This window comes from Opisthorchis viverrini (genome assembly GCF_000715545.1).
Source record: "Opisthorchis viverrini unplaced genomic scaffold opera_v5_306, whole genome shotgun sequence".
Classification (NCBI taxonomy): domain Eukaryota; kingdom Metazoa; phylum Platyhelminthes; class Trematoda; order Opisthorchiida; family Opisthorchiidae; genus Opisthorchis; species Opisthorchis viverrini.
Window position 1 is genome coordinate 460,412 of NW_008751964.1, and position 19,774 is coordinate 480,185.

Genomic DNA, 19,774 nt, shown 5'->3' on the forward strand with positions numbered 1-19,774 from the left:
CACCTCCAACCGCTCAATCAGACAATCTGGAAAGAAACTGACATCGATTAGCCGCCATTTCTTGCAACGTCTCCAGCCAAGCACAAACGGGGTCACGGGGACCCCATCCTGGGAGGCGTACAACACCAACAACACTCAAACTCTTAGTGATCTCTTTCACGCCTTTCTGCCGAGTCATGTGCTGTCCACATCGCGGTTTGCGCCATCCTGAAGGAGGCACGGAGAACAACACTCGTCTCGATAGACGGTGTTTCGCCACGCGTAACACATGACCGAGCCATCGCAGTCGATGATGCTGGATGTTTTCCCGGATTGAGGTGCCTGCAGCACAACCAAATACCCGTTTTCTAATCGCCTCGTTACTGACACGCTGACGCCATCCACAATCAGCCACGCTTCTGAGGCATCGGTGGTCGAAAACCTGAAGACGCCTCACATCACCGGTCCGCGGGGGCCATGTCTCGCACCCATACAACAACACAGCCCTTGAGCCATGAAGTACAGCGAACAAATGTTACACATCATCATCTTTGAAAAGTTCGCGGAAGCCAATGTATCACTTGAACAGCGTTTCGTTCTCGACACAGTTCATCAGTAGTGTCAAATGGTTCAGTGAATCACTGCGAGTGACGCTGTCCATATGCAGTGGGACAATAAGTTTAGTAGTAAATGTAGCTATCCGCTACTCACGTCAATAGGGCCCGTGACTATAAAACGACAACCAAAGATATTCATCTTCCCAGTACAATAACCCGCTTTTTCAAACACAACGAGCCACATCGAGAGACATTTCCTCAAAAGGAAACACTTTTCCCAGGGCTCAAGAACTACACTATTGAGTTGGTAGACAAAGCATCAACTTTTCAACTAAAGAGAATGTGGCTTAAGTTGCAATGGACATTGGTTTGACTGCTGAGCTGGGCAACTTGGTTACAATCGATTCAATTCAGTTTATCAGCTATAAATCAAGGGAATATTGGTTCCAGCTGCTACAGTTTCGATCACCGGAAAACGGGAAAGTGGAATACACAATCAAGCCTTCGACGCGAAGGCATGTTCACATTGTTCGGAAGCTGGGCAGCTACGCATTGAAGGCGATAGCTTTGATGCACGAGCGCCACTGACTGCGTGATTGGGCCATTGCTGTCAATGTCATTAACCACTGATGAGTTGAGTCCCGAAGTCCCCATGCAGGGAGGCGGCAGTTGCCCACCCGACTAAGTTTACTGGTTAGTGTTTTTCATAGATTGTCCACCTCTCGGTCGCTTCCAATTAGCACAGGGTGGGCGGAAAGAGCTCTGCGAGACATATGGCCTTTTGGCATGCATAGGCCCAACCAGCACAACCAATGAAGCGCAGGAGAGTTCCTTCTCCATAAGACCGCTTGGCGTACCTCAGCACTTGGCTACAAACGTTTCACCACCCACCAATCAAAAGACAGGTCAACCAAAAGGCGTGAATGGTCGTGGTAAGGGGAAAACCAATTTATTCCTCTTAAAGACGAGATGTCATTGGTTGAGGTCATTGAAAAAGGACACTTTGTGGGATGTCTCCAAACCAGTGAGAACCAGTGAACTAGATTTTGGTGACTGTGAAATAATGAAGCAAGTAGAGAGAATTAATGAAGAGGCTCTGGTATCATCAGAAAGTAATGCAGCTATGTCAGCCTTGAATCAGTTAGTCCATGAAAAGTCATAGGGTTGTCTTCGGAGACTAGTTGTAAAGAAAGTGTCCAAGTTAAATTACCTCACAAGCTTGCAAAATCCCATTTCAGTAAGGAATGTCCGACTGTTGAATACAGATGAACTTTCTTCGCCTGCGTGAGTAGGCAAGTGCAGTTAAAATTGTTGCAACTAACATCTGAGAAGTGCCTATGGGTGTGATTCTCCCACAATTTTTTAGCGGCAGCAGCTGTGGCGGAAGACTGTTGAAACCGAAGTTTCGAACACCCGACTTCTGGATCCGAACACACGATCAATAATGCTAGTCTATTTCTGAGTAGTAGATGAACAACAAGTGGAAAATGACGAAACCAAGCTTTCGCTTGATGTCACATCACTAATCACTTCAACCAATCACAATCTCGCGAGTGAAACAATAACCGAGGTTATTCGGAATCATCAAACCCGAAGGCCTATGCAGGCTGTTGGTCTCTGACATAGGCAAATACTTTAGCTTTCGTGGACAGATGAAGGAACCAATGAGATCTCCAAAATCAGAATTTATCGCTGACGCGGTAATGCGAAAATCAGAACGTGGCACAACCACTGATGCACTGTTACTCTCTACTCCACTCCCTAACAACGGACTGATCATGTCATCTCGATTGGTGATAAGACGTTTGCACTCAAACTGTCCAGCTCAGCGAACAAGCTAACAACCGAGCTACCGACATTTCCATCAATAGCACGAAGCCTATGTGGACGCGAAACAGCTCGCTTCTGAATTGATTTCGACTTACGGAGCAGGACAATCTGATGACATGCTGTCTTGGTTTGTCGATGAATATTTACTCAACATTACGTAGTAGTTGACGGCGCTATCGTGCTAGAGGAACCCAGTACCCAGAACAAACAAGCCGGAAAATGAGTAAACCGGTGAGGCAGAAAAAAGCTGATAAATCATTGCGGTTTCTGTGTAAATTACAGCACTCCCAAGAAATCGGTTCGAACTAAATTATTGAAAAAGCGATTAAAACGCTTATAATAATTTGCCTCCTTTCTGATATAATCCACGTAATCTGCTCAAATGTTCTTGTTATTTGCGGTCGGACCCATTTAATTTGGATGATATAGTGATAATGATTTATTAGTAACTTTTCTGCAAATTTTGTAACGAAGAGGTATGTACCTAGAGAAGAGATAAAAAAATTGATACATATGTTGAACGTATCCATGTTCTGGAAAGAACTCAGGTTTTGGAATAAACTCCAATTTGTCAGTTTTGTCCATGTTTAAGGAAAAATTATGGCGAACTTAAATGGTTTCATTGAGATGTACTCGGCTAGTCTGAATCAACCCTGCGTCATATACACACGCTGGAGTTCTCATAAGCAGTTTAACCACAGCCCTGATCTATAACAAAAAGTGGCAACAGAATGTCCGCTAAAAATACTGACTTCGACACATCCAGAGTATGGTAGCACCTTTTCGGTGCCTAGCTGTCATGCCACCCGAAGGAAGCACGACGGCTGAGATACTGCCAGGTTGCCCAAGGCTAGACAGGGGAAGTCCAGATGCAGAGGTTGGGTTCGAACCATGGAGCTTACGGTCAGTAAATCCGCGCTCTAACCACTGATCGCACTTCCTGCGCGTATCACTGGTAACAGGCATAGATCAGATCTGTGAAAACACACTGTTGTACATGACCCACGAATTCCTGGTTCCTAGGAACACTACTCAGTGGTGATCAGATGGCTTGTCCTAACTCTACGAAAGACCACGTCGATTTTTCCTAAGAAAAGAAACCAGCAAGCTTAGTCTGCTGTATAATCAAGTCCCGGTAAACTATGGAATGAGAACTACTACAGTGACAGTTGCAAGTGTCACCACACACACTCCTGGTTACCAATACATTCACTGAAGGTTCACACAACGGAGAATAAATGGAGTAACAGCAGTACCAGACCGGATCATTTGAGACAAATTAGTGTCCAAACATGTACGCTGCATGAGAGTCGACTACTGTGTGGTCGTTGTTTTGTTGGCTGAGCTGGGCAATTTGATCACATGCAATCAAATGCAATTAAATCAAATGCATCCAAGTACAATCACATTGCCCAGCTCAACGAACAAACCAACGACCATCTACTCTACTTGAGCTACCAACATTTTCTTCTACAGAAGACTCGTGTGGGTTTCACACTTACCAAAATGATTAACGGATATGATAAAAGATGGGATAAATATCACACGACGGCAGGACAGACGCAGTTAATGCACTAGGAGAATACGAAGCCATTTGGGACTGTTCCTATCAGAGGCGGTTCAGCATTTCCGTTCCAGGGACCACCTGAAACTCCAAACAGTGGTCCCTTAAAAAGTTTCAAAGTTATATCTCTTTCCCTGGCAAGGGCGATTGCCCAGCAAGTACTGGATGGGATTCCTACGCCAAGATTTGAGTACAACTGATCGCACAATGGCCGGGCTTGTGCAGTTGCACAGATGTGGACTCAGTTTAACAGACACTGATAAAAGATATAAATTTGACATATTGCGATGGTTTATATGTCCAATCATCAATTTCGAGTAATAGTGTGTGTGTGTAAGAGTTAAGCAACCTGATAAATCGTATCATATAACCACGAAAAAAACAGAGATAGACAAACGAGTATGAAAAACGAGAAGACAAAGCATGTGGCCGCCTTTGTGCAGGGCATCCACCTGTAGAATATAACAAACAGGATATTCACCTGAGCCTGCAAGTCACCGTAGTCTAATTGCAACTAAGTGTCTACATTTTTCTCTTTTTAATGTGGCTTTTAAAATTTTTACTCTTCCTTTAAGTTGAAAGCCACACAATTGGAAATACACACACACCGCAACGGGCCATATTAACCATCATTTTACTCGACAGTATTCGGTATCTGTCAGCCCCTAGCCGAGAAGTTGGAATAGATATCCCATAATCAAGTTTGAAGGTGGATTCTTCATCGGCTTTCGTTACGTTCTCGGCTGATCACTTAGTCATTTTTTCAAACTTCTGTTAACAACAAGCATGACTAGTGATCGTTGGGATATTCGAATGCATAACTTGTCTTGACTGACGAATTGAAACCAGTTCCAGAAAATCTAGGTTATCCAGACTTTTGAGTGAACCTGATCGTTGCATGTTTTTTTTCACAAAATACGTAGACATCGGTTTTCAAAATGCTCCCACCAATCAAACAGGTCGCAAGAATATCTGACGGGCCGGTGATAGACAAGAGGATATGAGGGGTACTGAGATAATCAAAACACATTTGACTAAGCTGGGAACTAGCTTATTTGACCCTAATCTGTCCCTCAACATAACATAGGAAACATAATTAAAAGTTTTGACGCAGTTCATATAGAGGGAATGCCTCCATGACTGTTACAATCATCACACGTCATTCGAAAGTCGGAGAGACAGTGAATTTCCCAGGGATGCGGGAGCCTTGTGGTTGTTAGATCGCAGAGAACAGAAGTCCATCATTTCACGTGCATAGCATCTGTGATCAGCGCTGATGCGTTGTGACAGCTAAGGTTAACGATTCTCTAATCTCTGATTCCTTGGGTTAAGGAACAAAGGTTGGCATAATAGTACAGAGCTGCTAGGTGGCCAAACTGAAATTCGAAGTGCTTCAGTCAGCGCTCCACGCCTTTCGGTAGACTGTTTTCACGTGTATCATTTGTTTCGCTTATAGTTCAGTTAACATCTTCCTGCTTGATACAATCTATGTTGACGGGAAGGAGCACATTCACACCACCATTGATTGCGACCTGCTTTAAGTTCCTTCAGGGAAATACACTCAGTTGGACACCGATTCGGCTTTGACAGGAGACCCCCCTTGAACCCAAATGAATCTCCCGTTTACGATGTTCTTAATCAACTTGAGTTCAATTAGAATTGGAAATTGACGGAAATTCGGGAACTGCGCCTACATGACAAGTCCCAAAAAGAGCGAAACCAGTCGTGGGCTGTCGAAGAGCTTTCACCAAGCTTATGAGTGGTGTATTACGTCCATCTGTGATGTCTTAGAAGCAAGAACTAGCCACTGCCGCTTGTTTTCAGCACCAGTTTCGTGTTTCTGAGCATATTACAGTTTAGGAGTTTGTCCAGGACTCGAGGAACTTACACTGATGTTGAGTTCGTGCTGGTGACTTGAAGGTGCTGCTGAGTCAGAAAATCGAATTTAATTTATGTATTTCGATCCAATGGTTAGACGTCGAATTTTGTGCACACCAAGACGCGATCAGTGTGAAACAAAGAGGTTAGCGGGAGGGGGCGATTCAGAACACACTTGTGCTGTCTGTTGCAACGTGGCAACGTAGTCCATTTGTTTCCCTGTCTGTGTGCGTGAAGTGCAGTGACGAATCGGGTGGCAAAATTAAATACCAACAATTTGCGATGCGGCCATAAACGCAAAAGTACGTTTACATTAACAGACTAGGAGGAAATAATGGCAAAATAACCATCTAGACGCGCCATTCGCATCGCTCGTCGCTCCATTCAAGCAGCACCGGTGGCCGGTCGAACACGATTAGGCTGTCTCTGTGCCTTGTCTAAACTTGCACTCTTTGGTTCAATGATTTTAATTGAAGATCGGACACACATGCCCCATCAAGACACCATCATCGAACATCTGAGCTCTTCATAATGAGCCACATGGCCAAACCAGAATCTATAGCACCCAGGCAGAACCACCGACACCTGTTCCGGCTACGTATTTACCACAAGTGTTTAGAGAGAAGCTTCCTCCTATCAACGACCTAAGGATGGACCCTGAGACATACAGCAAATTTCCACTCGGAGAACTGTGCATCTGGGTGTCGAAGCATTGTTGAAAAATAGAAACGGTGTTGATTTTTTGCTTCCGTATGCACAACGCAATCACTGGATAATGCTATAATAGGGGCTAAAGACACATCCCGCAGAAAGCCACTGCAGGCTAACGTAAGAATGTCCACAGAGGAATACGCAGGAACACATTATATTCTAAACAAGCGGTCAGATTGATTTTATTGAACCATTTACTAGACAGATTACACAACGCCACGTGGGGTCGATACCATCTGGTAGAAAGCCAATTACTAAACCGTTAAAGCTTGTTTCACAGTACGCAGAACTGAAAAAGAGCCATGTGACGCGCACTACTATTGCTGGGAGATGGTCAACCCTATTGGTGTATATATGCTTAAAGTCTTGGATAAGTTGAGCGACCGAGTCCCGGAACACATACTTTTTTCAGGAGACTGTTCAACCCTTTCCACCTAGAAGTATATCATCCGCAGGGTTTACTCTATAGTACATCCGGCATAAGACAACCAAAAATATCTATTCCTCCCAGCGTTCAAACTGATTGTTTGTCCGGACCCGTTATTTTAGTTGCGTCTATATCAAGATCCGATACACACACAATAGTCCATGAACTCTTGATTCACGGCCCATTGAACTCATTTTTGCATCGGCTGCTTGTGCAGTCCAGAAATCTCTATAACCTGAGGTTTGCATGCGTTTTATTTACCTGTTCCTAATAACGTGGTACAGCAATTTATTCGTAAGTCTGAAAATGTCACTCTTCCTGGCTTCTGCCTTCTACGGCAAAAACCAAACCTTGTTTTTATTCTCAGCTGGCGGGCGACCTTGAAAAACAGCGAAGTATGGGGTGATTCAACGGGTGATGTTTTGAAGGACACAGAGAAAAGTGAAGCACAGATCACACTATGCTGACTCATGCATTTGATTAGTTCTTGTGCGAATCACATAAAACAACCGGACAATTCTGTGTATGGAAATAACGCGTAGAGGCTGCACAGAAGTTCGCAGTGCGATTGCTTCAAAAAATTATGGGAAGTTTATGTAGTGTGGTTCCATTCGCTTGGTTGTTTTTGGAAAGGTGAGCGAATTGGGACTGCTCGGTACTTTTGCGTTAACAGCACCTATTACAACAACCATTAATACGTTGGGTTGGAACGCTGAGTGTCAGGATTTCAATACCCGACATAGCGAAAGATACGCAGAATTAAACACAATAGGAACAATACTCCGGGGCGGTAATCAGTTAGAGGGGGATCTATTGAAAATGACACTCTCATACTTATTCAGAACAAACATCAACAAGTTCACAATATGTGGTTCAGTTTTCCTGTGCTGCGGGACTGACTAGCTATGCGGGTAGTTGTCAGTGGACTGCATATTTTTTTTATTAGGTGTAGCTCCACGATGAGACAACCTGTGGTGGGATCGAGTGAGACGCTTAGAGACGCATTTCTAGAGCAAATCACAAGGTTATCCATAAAAGCATGCTAGAATTGGGACAAGGTGCCTGGTTAGAAAGGCTCGATTCTGACTGGCCCATATTCTGGAGAAACAGTGAATATAACCTGCTTCGTAGACGGTTCGTCAAATCGTCGTCTGTTTGATGCAACGCTAAGGCGGCGTGCTTCCCGCAAGGAATTCGTAGCTCCCTTCAGGAACTCTCTCTGGGAGACCACTGCAGTTGGATACATCCGGGCTGCCTGGCACATCATGACCATCGTTCCAAGCATTGAATTTTCCAATAAATCGGCTCAGTAATCCCATCCTAACATAACGAAAAGTGTATAGATAGTTGCGGAATAAAAGGATTGCCTACTTTATATTGCTGACCAAATCACAAGCGTGCCACGCAAGTTGGAGAAAACTAGCGTTAATATTATTAAGAAACTCTAAGAATAACAAGCCCAGGTATTGTTGAATAAAAAGCACTGGGTCTTTCAGTCAACAACACTTCGTACTCACCGAGTACCTTTGGAAATTGAATGTGACCCCGATCATGATCAATTAAATTACCACCAACTGTAAACCGTGTACATGTGCATTGTTTATATCCGTCAGTTTTGCTTGCCGAAAAACTGAGAAAATAGAGGCGAATAGCTAAGCAATGGAGGCAGCGGGTGGATACAACGACACGTGGATCCAAGTGACAGTGGGATTTTCACTCGGGGGATCGGGAGGGGAAACTATACATTGAATGTATCAGCGTTGATGACTGTGCGACATCGAGCGCGTGACTAAACCATGTCTGTCACTGTATCTGTCCCGCCTTTGGCCTACGATCCAGGGTGATGGAAATGAAGAGTGAAGCCGAGATTTTACGAAAAAATTATGAGATCCACGGTGATGGTTGCACGTCCTAACAACCAGTTTTGCACTATGAACGGGAAACATTGCCCTTTCGTGTACATGACGCGCACCGACTAGTCGCATCTTGGAAACCGATGTTTTCGGAGTACAACGAGTGTTAAGTCGCAACAGGGTTTTAGCGATGACACCATTCGTCACAGTAAAGGGCTCAGATCGCCTACCTTAAATAAGCTGAAATGGCTCGGGAACCTTCCGCGCATTCACTCCGCAGTATCCTCGCCACCGTGCCTTGGTGTGCGTATGCTTGTAGTGGAATGAGGCCACAAAGGAGTGAGCAGACAACATAGCATGTATGAAAGAAGAGAACTAAGACGAGACAATCTACCATTGGTCTACTGTGACTTTGTACCAGTATCCACGACCGACACTACCGTTGTAAATCTGTTAAGACTATGCATTGACCTTAACAAACCTCAACTTCTACAAAAAAGCGAAGTGGAGCAAATCGTTGGGCGCCAACTTACGAGAAGTCAGACGAACAGAAGACCCGATTGGCGTAAGTGAATGCTGCAACTCCAATGTGAAGGCTTCCGCATTAATCGAACTTGTTGTCGGCAGAATAGCAATCGTTCTCAGATTCGACATAGTTGTCCTACTGGGCTGTGGAACCGCAGAATCGGTCTTCGGAGCTGTACCTAAGACACTGTAGTCAATCGAATCAGAAAGTGTTGGTGACCGAAAGGTGAGACCAAGCTGAGGGGCGTCACTCCTCTGGGCGGTTAGGTTGCCCAGTAGTCGACCAGAAAGCAACTGAATAATACGATTCAATACTCTTGGAACCTTATGCTTGAGATAGTGTAGTAGGAATGCTGGGATTTGAGCAACCTCAGAATCACTGAAAGGAGAAAATAACAGAAAGAGATAGCGATGCATAGAAGCTGGACGACAATGAATGTTCGGCTATCGACCCTAGCACATGATTACGGCTTGCACCACGTGTGTCAAGAATGACAACCCACCTGGTGAGATCATATGATTAAGCAACGCTATAGATCAGCAGATGAAAATTTGTTTTTATCGGTACTAAACGCCGATGAGCACGTGTACGACTTTAGCTGCATCAGCCGGTATCAGTCGTCAAATGTTGGGTAAAATGATTGACTTCCAGTCGCACACAATTCCGATGGATTGAATCAGCCTAGAGGTCATGCCAGTTTTATCGACTGAAACGTTTTATTTTCTCAAAAACTTTCAAAATCTGTTCGGTTTGGATATGCTGAAGATACAATAACAGTGCCAAACAAACAGGCCATTTATCTTAGGACCGTGGAAGAAATGATCAGCTATCTACTTCAGGCCAAGATTACTCACCGAATTCAAACTGTAAGTGTGCCAACAACATAGATAACTACACTTGACCCTCGAAATTAGGGACAACCTGCAGACCCGGGGAAGATGATGTAGATCGACATCCAGTGCTACACTCATTTCAATGTTTTCATGCTACCAACTGCACATGGCTAGAGCGCAAGTTTACTGACCACAAGATCCGTGGTTCGAATCTGCACATCGACTTCTCCTGTCTAGGATTGGGAAACTTAGCAGTATCCCAACCCCCGTACTTTCTCCGGGTGGTATAGCGCCTAAACACCAAAAGGGTGTTACAGGTGGACGATTTTTTTAACACTTTTTTCTACCTTTCAGTTATTGATCTTCAACATTAAATCCGCCTACTTAGTACTTAACTTAGGCTGTTTGCCGCGACAGCATTTGTATCGTCTTGCTCCTAACACCTTGTGGACTTTAACGAAAATGGCAAGCCTTCATCAATTCACCTACCTGTTTATAACTGGAAACTTCAGATGAGCAGCATGTGCTTTTTTGTCTTACCCAAGACAGAAGGAAAGTTATTTGGTCGTAAATGTAGCGTATATGTCACTCAGTGGGACAAAAACAACGATACAAGGGACGATGAGACGAAATACGGACTGAGATGCCAAGATTGAGCGACGTAGCTGGGCTCAAGCTTACATGTTTCACGGATGATGACATGTTCATGGAATATGGTCAGTCTAGGATCAATCCGACAGTAAGACAGCTTTCAAGCAGTCCATAAGAGGCAATCCGTGACGGGTACGCGACCAACAGGGTTGTGAACAGCAAGTGGCTTGACCACATTAAATAAACAGTAGCCGGGTACATGGAGTACGGTGGATGAAGCAGGGCTTCTTGTCTACAAGCACGATCTCAAGCTAGGGCGGACGAATGGACTCCTTATGCAGTTAGCTGTGCATAGTATAGTTGCGGTCAGTAAGTGAACAGGAACGAGCAGTGGTGGCCATACCACTGCAGATCGCCCACAAAAAGTCACAAAAATGATGGCATCATGATCCCGTGACCTTCATATAGTCCATGAATGAACCGTGTTGGATTTATCGCACAACTGGTTGTTGACGACCTGAGGATAGATTTTACTCGGCTCCCACTGGCTTTTCCTCAGAAGTGAGACTTAATTTGGTTTGCGTTTCAAAAATGGCAGAGCAAATCGAACCACCATAGAGCTTATCAACATATGCTATCATAAGGTGATCTGGACAGACTTCCAGAAACTGTGTGGACTGCGGTCGTAATCGCCGCAACCAAGATTGCTGGTTCCGAGATCCACTCGGTTGTCTTCCGGGTCAAATACTCCAACCAGATGTTTCGCGTCTGATCTCTCGAGTTAATCCTCAACTTCAGCTTGGGCGATCTGATACTACCTCGTCCTCTAAAAGCCCCTGGACAAAACTCCACTATCCTCCACAAAATAATGGTATCTAACATTTGGATGTCGTTAATTGAAATACTTCTGGACTACACCCAACCAGTCTGATTTATTGGTTGACTTAAACGCAATCCGAAAACTGAAGGCGTACATTAAGAGGTAAAAAGAAGGTATGGATGCAGTGAACTGTGGCTTCAATGGTACGGTAGGCAGCTCACTAGCCTGCTGGTATAGAAGACAGAAACATTCCGCAACGCCCACGAACCGCCGCAGCACCGGATGACAAGAGAAGAAACGTCCCAGGGGACGTGTATAAGTGACCGGTGACCGAAACTATAGCAGCTAGAGCCAACGAGCTCTGGTAGTAATAGTAATAATAATAATGGTTCATCCGTAGCACCGCTTTCGTGCCTAGCTGTCAAGTCACCCGAAGAAAACACCAAGGTCGAGATACTGCCAGGTTGTCCAAGCCTAGACAGAAGTCCAGATGCAGATCATCTTGAACCACGGACCTTCCGGTTAGTAAGTTTGCACCTTAACCTTTGAGCTATCTCGGGCTCTCGTGCATGGTTTTTAGCTGATACACTGGATTAACCTGATATCAAGATCATTCTTATAAGCTACGAGCTTGCGAGTGTAGTGACTAGCATAACAAACCGTCCAACAGAAAGAGGGTAGTCATGTTAATTCTAATTCATAAGCGGCTGATGGTTAAGCTTGTTTGATTCAGGAGTTTTCGCGAGTGCAACCGTGAGGTTCAATACGGATCGAACGGTTAGGACTAAACACACTATCAAGGTCTCATTTCCATTTGCGGCTGCTAGCAGGAAACAAAGTTCAGTCGAATTTACACACCAATAAAAAGAACGAGACAAACTTTAGGAATGTTGACAAGATTGCAGAAAGCCTATCACAAAGATATCTTTTCGCCCATGTCTCAGTCGATTGAACCTCCGGATAAAATGTTGTTGTTATACGGCTATCGTCACCGATGAAGACATTCAATATACCATCAAATAAATAGTAGCTAAGTACGTGAGTCTCGACCAGAAGATGAAGACCATCGACCATAAAAGCGGGTTGTTGATAACGACTGTTTAGGAAAGGCATTGGAAACTCAGAGTCGGTTATCGCTAAGCCTCATGACAAACACACGCATATGCGAATGCATATTTCAGTGATTTTTTTTTCAACAATTGCATACAATGGTCATAGTAATATCAAGGCGTTTTTTGGCAATCAACCGTAAAGAAATCCCCTTTGAATCCCGAAATGAATCCAAGTGTTCCGCCTGGAAACGGTTATAATCCAGCCAGCGCCCAATTTCTATGCCTGAGTTCATGCCAAGGTAAGGGAATAAGACAAATATATAATCTACACCCCTAATCCACAAGATGCAAGCCGGCCTACCTGACTCGAGAAGTGATCTCGCCCTCAACCAGTATGCTGAGACCAGTCAAAGTCGACTGGCTTGTTTGCCATCATGGGACCTTAATTCGATCCCATTTAATCTTGCAGTGGCATTTAACACGACACGACCCACACAAGAAGCTCATTCCATAGAAACACTTAAGCTACCTAAAGTATATTGTTATCCTGAAGGATACAAAACCAAAGAGCAATACAGTCCACATATTCACTGCGTATGAACAAACACCCGGGAAGTATTTCACCCCCAAAGCGGAAAGCAAAATTTCAATCAACATGTCGGTAACAAAGGTAAAGAGGAATAAGAAGAGACAGTGACCTTGTCGCATACACTGATCTGACCAATCAGTTCAAGTCATCGCTTACTGTAGACATGTAGATGCCGACATGGGTATCATATTTGGCCGGATATCGCAGGAATTACCCATGATTGTCACTTATCAAACTTGGCATTTTTAGCCCTTTTTACTAACTACCGCCTGAAAAAAATAATACATTTCAGGTTCTCATCAGGAGGACCAATATGCGCGTCTCGTGCTTCATACGGATACAAGTAGACTGACCAATACACAAAAGAATCAATAGAAAAGACTTTAACTTACCGAATGGCAATCACAGTATGCAACCGCTTCTGTGAGCAAATCACCTCCAAAAATCCGACCATATCTCCACGACCCGATTCGCCAATGATGCGGTGACCGCCGTCAGAGAGAGTGTCCACCTGTCGCAACCTTCCACTTAGTACAATGTAGACGTGATTGGATGCATCGCCCTTCCTGAACGCAAATGAACGAACAAACAAGGGAATTTATCATGGTGCCCAAGCGAATCTGTTTCATGTTAAACATGACCACAGGTGCTTAGATCTCCAAAGTGACGTCTAGATAAATGCAACCCCCTAAAAAGACTAATTTAGGGTTTTTCAGTTTGGTCAACTTTTTCAAGATGTGGAATTCGGCCTCCTTGGACTGAAGATACCCCAACACTCTAGGTGTAATCACCGTTGCCTATGGATGATAGTAGCCGAGGGTTAACAATCTTCACCGCTTCGAGAATAGGTTAGGTTCTGAGGATATCGTTGCAACGATTCTATAAACTCATTCCTGGATGGAAGTTGAGAGAAAATGAGCAGATCACGAGACGACATCGTGAAGATGATAAATATCTTGACAGTGAGGCTATTCTCGGTTGCAGTATCTCGATTTCCTGGCTGGAAATAATAGATAAATGAGATTTCAGTATACATGATCCAGAACCACCCTCAGCGGCGGCATAATTCAACACATTGATGACTATCACCCTTTCTAGCCGTTTTATTGTTGTGTACACTGTTGTGTGCGTTCGTCTGGCGTAGTTAATAAACACTAAAACGGGTCGGACTCTTTCACGTGACACTAAAATGTTCTTCTGGAGTCGATGCAGTTTAGCTTATACGACAATGCTGCGCACGCATGGTATCACTGTAGCACCGTAACTCGTAGACAAACACGGATTAAACGTAATGAGACTGCAGAATGCAGAATGCAATGCACGACAAATCAAAACTAATCGAGTTACAGCTTATCACAGTTGTTAATGCTGCAAAAGAACAGTCGTGGGTGACAGAAAGTCCTCGCCATCGTTCACGTCAGTACAATCACCCTAGGCTATAGGAAACCTACATGTTTGCCACCGAATTTCCTTGGTCTGGGTTGCAGGCGTGTCTTGTTTCTATTGCTATCCCATATCTAGTCGGCATGTATTGCGATACAGTACGCTGCATTATTTATTGTACTGTACCTTAATGGAATACTGTAATTTGTTGCATTGTACTGTATTCGACCGAATATATTTTCTTGCCTATTCCTATCTTCAAAAAGGGTACGCCGGCGCTGTGTGAAAACCACCGTGGCATTAGCCTGGAAGCAGTGGCATCGAACGCCAATTCCCACGGACCTGTGAAGGCCTACGCGAAGCTCCCGTCAGAGTTCACTTCATCAACTGGTTTCAAATACTGTTGTCCTCTCTCGCCTTTCCTCTTCAATTTCGTCATCCATACTATTTTGGCGGACTCACTATCAGCTTCTAATGCCCGTGCGGTCGAACTGATTCCGAGTCATCCGCTCACATATATCGGACGACACTGCTCTTCCTGGATCTGACGCCGTGGTAATGCGAACGATACTAAGTAATCTAAATAATTCTGTCTCACAGTTCGACATGCGCTTCACACCTGCAAAGTATAACGTGCTGCTTGAACCCTGATCCCATGCTTCCGGATGACCCGATTGAGGCATTAGACGAATTTGTCTACCTTGGTAGCTGTATCGATCCCGGTGGTCTCGCAACAGATGATACTTCCATCCGGCCAGTGCAGCATTCGCCAACTTGCATCGCCTGCGACGTCAAGCTTACAATGCTACGGTGCGTTCCATATTATTATATCGTTCAGGAACCTGGTCTCTGTGCACCGAGAACGTCAAGAGTTTTAGTGTTTGACAATTGATGTTTTCGGAGCATTGCCCGAGTCTAGTAGGAAACCCGGATCAGCAATGCTGAAATACGTCGAATGGTTTTCGGAAAATCGACTCACTAACGATAAATGATCTGATCACATGCCATGTGTTGCTTGGTCATGTGCCCCGTGTGCCAATCGACCGAATTCCTCGAAGGGCTCTCTTCCCATAACCATGTGAAGGGTGGAAAGGAGCCAAGGAGTCCAACAATGGCTTAGCAGCGAAGCCAGTACCAGCAAGCTCAGCCGCGCTGGTCATCGCCATTTCTGTGGATGGGAACCCCGAGACGGGACACATCATAGTTAGAGTCATTGGCAGAAATAGCCCAGTTGCGTCCTCAATGGCCCTCGTCCATCCAAGTTATTGCCCTTAATGCAAAGCTCCTCTCCCAATCACCCCAATTAAAAGTCCAGTGACACATTTGTATTTACACATCAATCGTATCGTCTATCACCTCCAAAGTGCAGCTGTTTATACCATCCCTCAAATCATCGATGAACAAAACTGTGGCAGGTATAACCACTGTATGGCAAGGACGTGGTTCTTACAGTTTTAAAGCTAAAATTCAACAAGCTGATTAATTCCAACGTCATCCGCTGAATACGTGTACTGAAAATGCTGTCTGGCAGATCAGATAACTGACACATCAAGCAATTGATTTCCAAGCGGAATCCTGGCCGATTTATGACATAAAACAGTCAATGTTTTCACAGTGCAAACCGATTAACTGAATGGAATGAAAGAACCATCAACCGGAAGTCGCGAGGTACACACAGGAACACTTTATCCAGAAAGAAACAACGTCAAACACGAGTAGATCGACGATTGGGTTAAGTAAGATGACTTACTTGTAAAGGGCACGCCCGGCCAGAACCGTCAGCCACTGAATTGCGATATCGAGCTGATGCAGGACCGGTGAAATCCGCGCACATATCAGACGAACCACGATAAGTAATGTTTCTGGATTCTGGCGTACCATTGCATAGAAGTGCTCGCGAGACAGGGTGGCCACAATTGAGTTCTTGACTACCCTCAACTCGTACCCATTAGGCTCTCCAGTGACGAGCCCAAGTAAGCCAAGGACGTCACCTGGACGACCAATTATGAGGTCACTAGACTGTCAAGAGAAAAAAATGCGCTATTCACCCAAGCCTCAAAGACAAATAAATATGTAATTAAAAATTCTCGTGGTCGGGTTAAAAGAGGTTTCGCCACATGGATCCTTAGAATCTCGTCTGAATCACCCGGATTGGCTTAGAAGAATCGAACACAACATGAGGGCAATGTTGTTCTCGGGATCAAGTACGACTCATACACTAATAGCTGGTAGACATCTCCATACCAACCTATCTCTTTGGTTATAATGTGTGGACAGTAGTGCGCACTTGATGGGTAACCTACATGGTGAAATTCGGTCGGTAAAGGTACATACGACCAGAAAAAAGCACGAAAAATAAAATACTATCCAAATGGATCAAACAGTGGGCCACTGACCGATAGGAACCGTTAATCTATGGGCCGATGTGATATGGCGAACCAGTAGAGTCCTGTTGTGTCTGTTCGATGGACATTGTACCTTAATAGTAACGGCATACAAAATCTACAGTCCTTATCCCATCGATTTTTGATCCATTCCCTTATTAGTATGAACATCTAATTTCGCCACACTGATGTGGTGGTAGTTATTTAGTGGACAAAAAATCAACCGAAAGCGATGCTTCAAAGTATGGTTAAACTAGAATATCTCGTTCAGTGGTGTCTAAAGAGAATCACGATCATGGTCAAGCTAGGTTTACAAAAATAGTTTTCTGGTCAAACGGTCAGGCGAATCTGATTGAACATGACCGACTTAACCCAGCAAGTCTTTTGCACATTTCTTTTTCGAGAACGGAGGTGTTCCCTGTGACGGAATAGTCCGAGTGGAGGTGCGATAGTGGATAACTAGCCCTCTCTTAATCTTAACCTGAGAAGCAATGAAAGTATTAGTCATGACTATAGCTGCGTTTGTTGTCGAAGGTTGACCAAAGGTGGTCGGTATAGCGGAGTGGCTGCCGTCGGGAGAGACACTGTAGAAAGGTTTTACACCAAGTAACCGCTTGAAACGGGCCCGCTGACAACATTGTATCATGATAAATTATGGCCCAATAGTTATAACAATGCTAACAGACGGTCACTAAAAGGCACAACCACCAACCCACCGCTACGCACAACTACGCTCCCCAACAACGCACTGATGATGTCACCTCGATTGGTGATGAAACGTTTGCTATCAAACCGCCCAGCTCAGCGGACAAGCCAACGACCATCTACATTATCTGAGCTATCAACATTTACCACCATAGAATGAAATAATTTTGTTTCAACCTTTAGGCGGTTATTTTTCATAACCAAAGAAGTCACACAAATGAGGCAAAGCCCAAAATCGACAAAGTGGAGGGGAATATACAGGCCTGGGACTCAAAGATCATCCACGTACCTCTTTTCTCGCTCGTACAAGTACCCCTTCAGGAGTACCAACAAACTGTAAGACGTGAACTGGGATCAAGGTTTCGAACAATGGGACGGTAGTTTGACCGAGCATGGTCAATTGTGAATTGCGGAATAAAAGATGAAGACGAAGGTGAGGCATCGGAAGTTGTCAATAGTGAAAAATGGCCAGGAAAGAATAGCAAGGCCAGTAATTTCAGAGTGAGCATGACGCTAACCCAACTCACCGAAACATCATTTAAAAATGCTGACTTACATCATCGGTTTCTGCGTCTGTCGCCGACTGAAATCCATGTAATTCGCCTGACACGATGTAATACAGTTCTGTCTGGATGGTGCACGCTTCTAACAGCACAGTTCCACTGGGTACGCTACCAACAAACACATGACCCTGCAGGAAACTAGAGTCGGCCAAACCAAACAACCCAACAATATCCTCCATTACCGCCTCAACCAACTGTGATTCCGTCTCTTTACTAAGAACAAAACCGGGTTCTGTTGAAGAAGGTGGAGAGGCGGATTGGTTCTTTTCTGCGACACCCAACGAACCGACAGGAATCTGGTCAATCTGTGTCGGACCGAGTGACCTCAAGTGTTCAGTAAACGGCATCGAGGTCGTGCTGGTGGATGTCACTGCGCTCGGTAGAAAAGCTGGTTTGTCCTTCGCTAACAAAGAGGGTACTTCACCCGATTCCAATCCTCCGCGAACCAGCCGATTAGGATGATCATGAAGTTGGTCTGCTTCGGAATCGAAGTCGTCAATAATCTTCCCTCGAGTGTCTACTTCCATGCAAACGCTATCCATCGGGTGGAGTGATCCACGGCTCTTGAGGAATACGGTCTTGAGGTCTGCAAGGTCCGAAACCGAAACGAACGGTGATAGCATCATAAAAAACTTTGTGCTATCCCCAAGGTGAAATGCACAGAAGACGAAACAATGATAGTGCCAGGAGGGAAAGATGGCAAGACCTTTAAAATAGCACTGAAAACAGCATTAAATAGTATGATTTTATATATTCTGCAGACTGTCGAAATGAAGGCCACAAAACCTTAAAGTCGTTTGGATAACAGAAGCGATTCTGGTAGCTTAAAAACACCAGAATTTTCTGAAAACATACAGGGACAACGGACCAGTTCTGAAAATAATATTCTGATGAATTCTGTGGTATGACCGCTGGAAGTCCTTGAAAAATCCGGCAAAATTTTTTAGAAACTAATCCTCACAAAATAGCCATATATTTTCGATACAAATAATACAAATTTGAAGAGGAGTCACTCTTCTGAAGTGTCTACGACATTTCCCGCAAGCCACGAATTGATGGGCGATCCTACAGAATAGGCCAAATTAGTGGCGGTCCCTTGTGTGAATCATTGAAAACAGAGTCATGGACGTTACCTGAAACGAAGTAGACCTAACATATTTAACAACAGCGTTGAAACAACCATCCTTGATTAATCAAGCACCGATCTAAAGCAGTCACCTCGCCATGAAGGTCCGACTTCAGTGTGGCAGTGATGCTGTGGACTACAGTGACTAGAACACAGCTCCTTCGGTTTCAGCCATGTCAGAATGGCCAACAATAGGTAACCTACGAAAGGCAGCAAGTTCCTGTACTACGAGAAGTTGTGCTACGGAGGGCTGTCGAGGGGTTTTCAGCAACCTTGAGTAGTGTACTACGAATATGGTGACAACACGCTTAGTCGGCGAGCTGAACCACCTCCTCGTGGTGCCGACCGGGTAGCCTGGACGTCTGTCTGGGTGAGCTAAGAGTTCAGCAACTCCAGACAGGGC

At 44.6% G+C, this 19,774-nt stretch overlaps 2 protein-coding genes across 2 annotated transcripts in view; one reads left to right on the forward strand and one right to left on the reverse strand.

Annotated features, from left to right (window-relative positions):
• Positions 1-19,774, reverse strand: part of T265_09823 (hypothetical protein) — a gene marked incomplete at both ends in the record, with an annotated part of 78,448 nt that overhangs the window by 40,486 nt on the left and 18,188 nt on the right. Inside the window, 4 exons of the mRNA XM_009176006.1 lie at positions 9,333-9,703; positions 13,603-13,776; positions 16,344-16,612; positions 18,239-18,831. Coding sequence (XP_009174270.1) covers positions 9,333-9,703; positions 13,603-13,776; positions 16,344-16,612; positions 18,239-18,831 — 1,407 coding nt within the window. The remainder of the gene's footprint in view (positions 1-9,332; positions 9,704-13,602; positions 13,777-16,343; positions 16,613-18,238; positions 18,832-19,774) is intronic.
• T265_14963 (hypothetical protein) lies at positions 9,157-12,094 on the forward strand (the record flags this gene model as incomplete). The annotated part of the gene is made up of 3 exons (XM_009176009.1): positions 9,157-9,364; positions 10,356-10,475; positions 11,988-12,094. Coding segments are annotated over 3 exons (435 nt in total), but the record flags the coding sequence as incomplete, so codon positions are not given.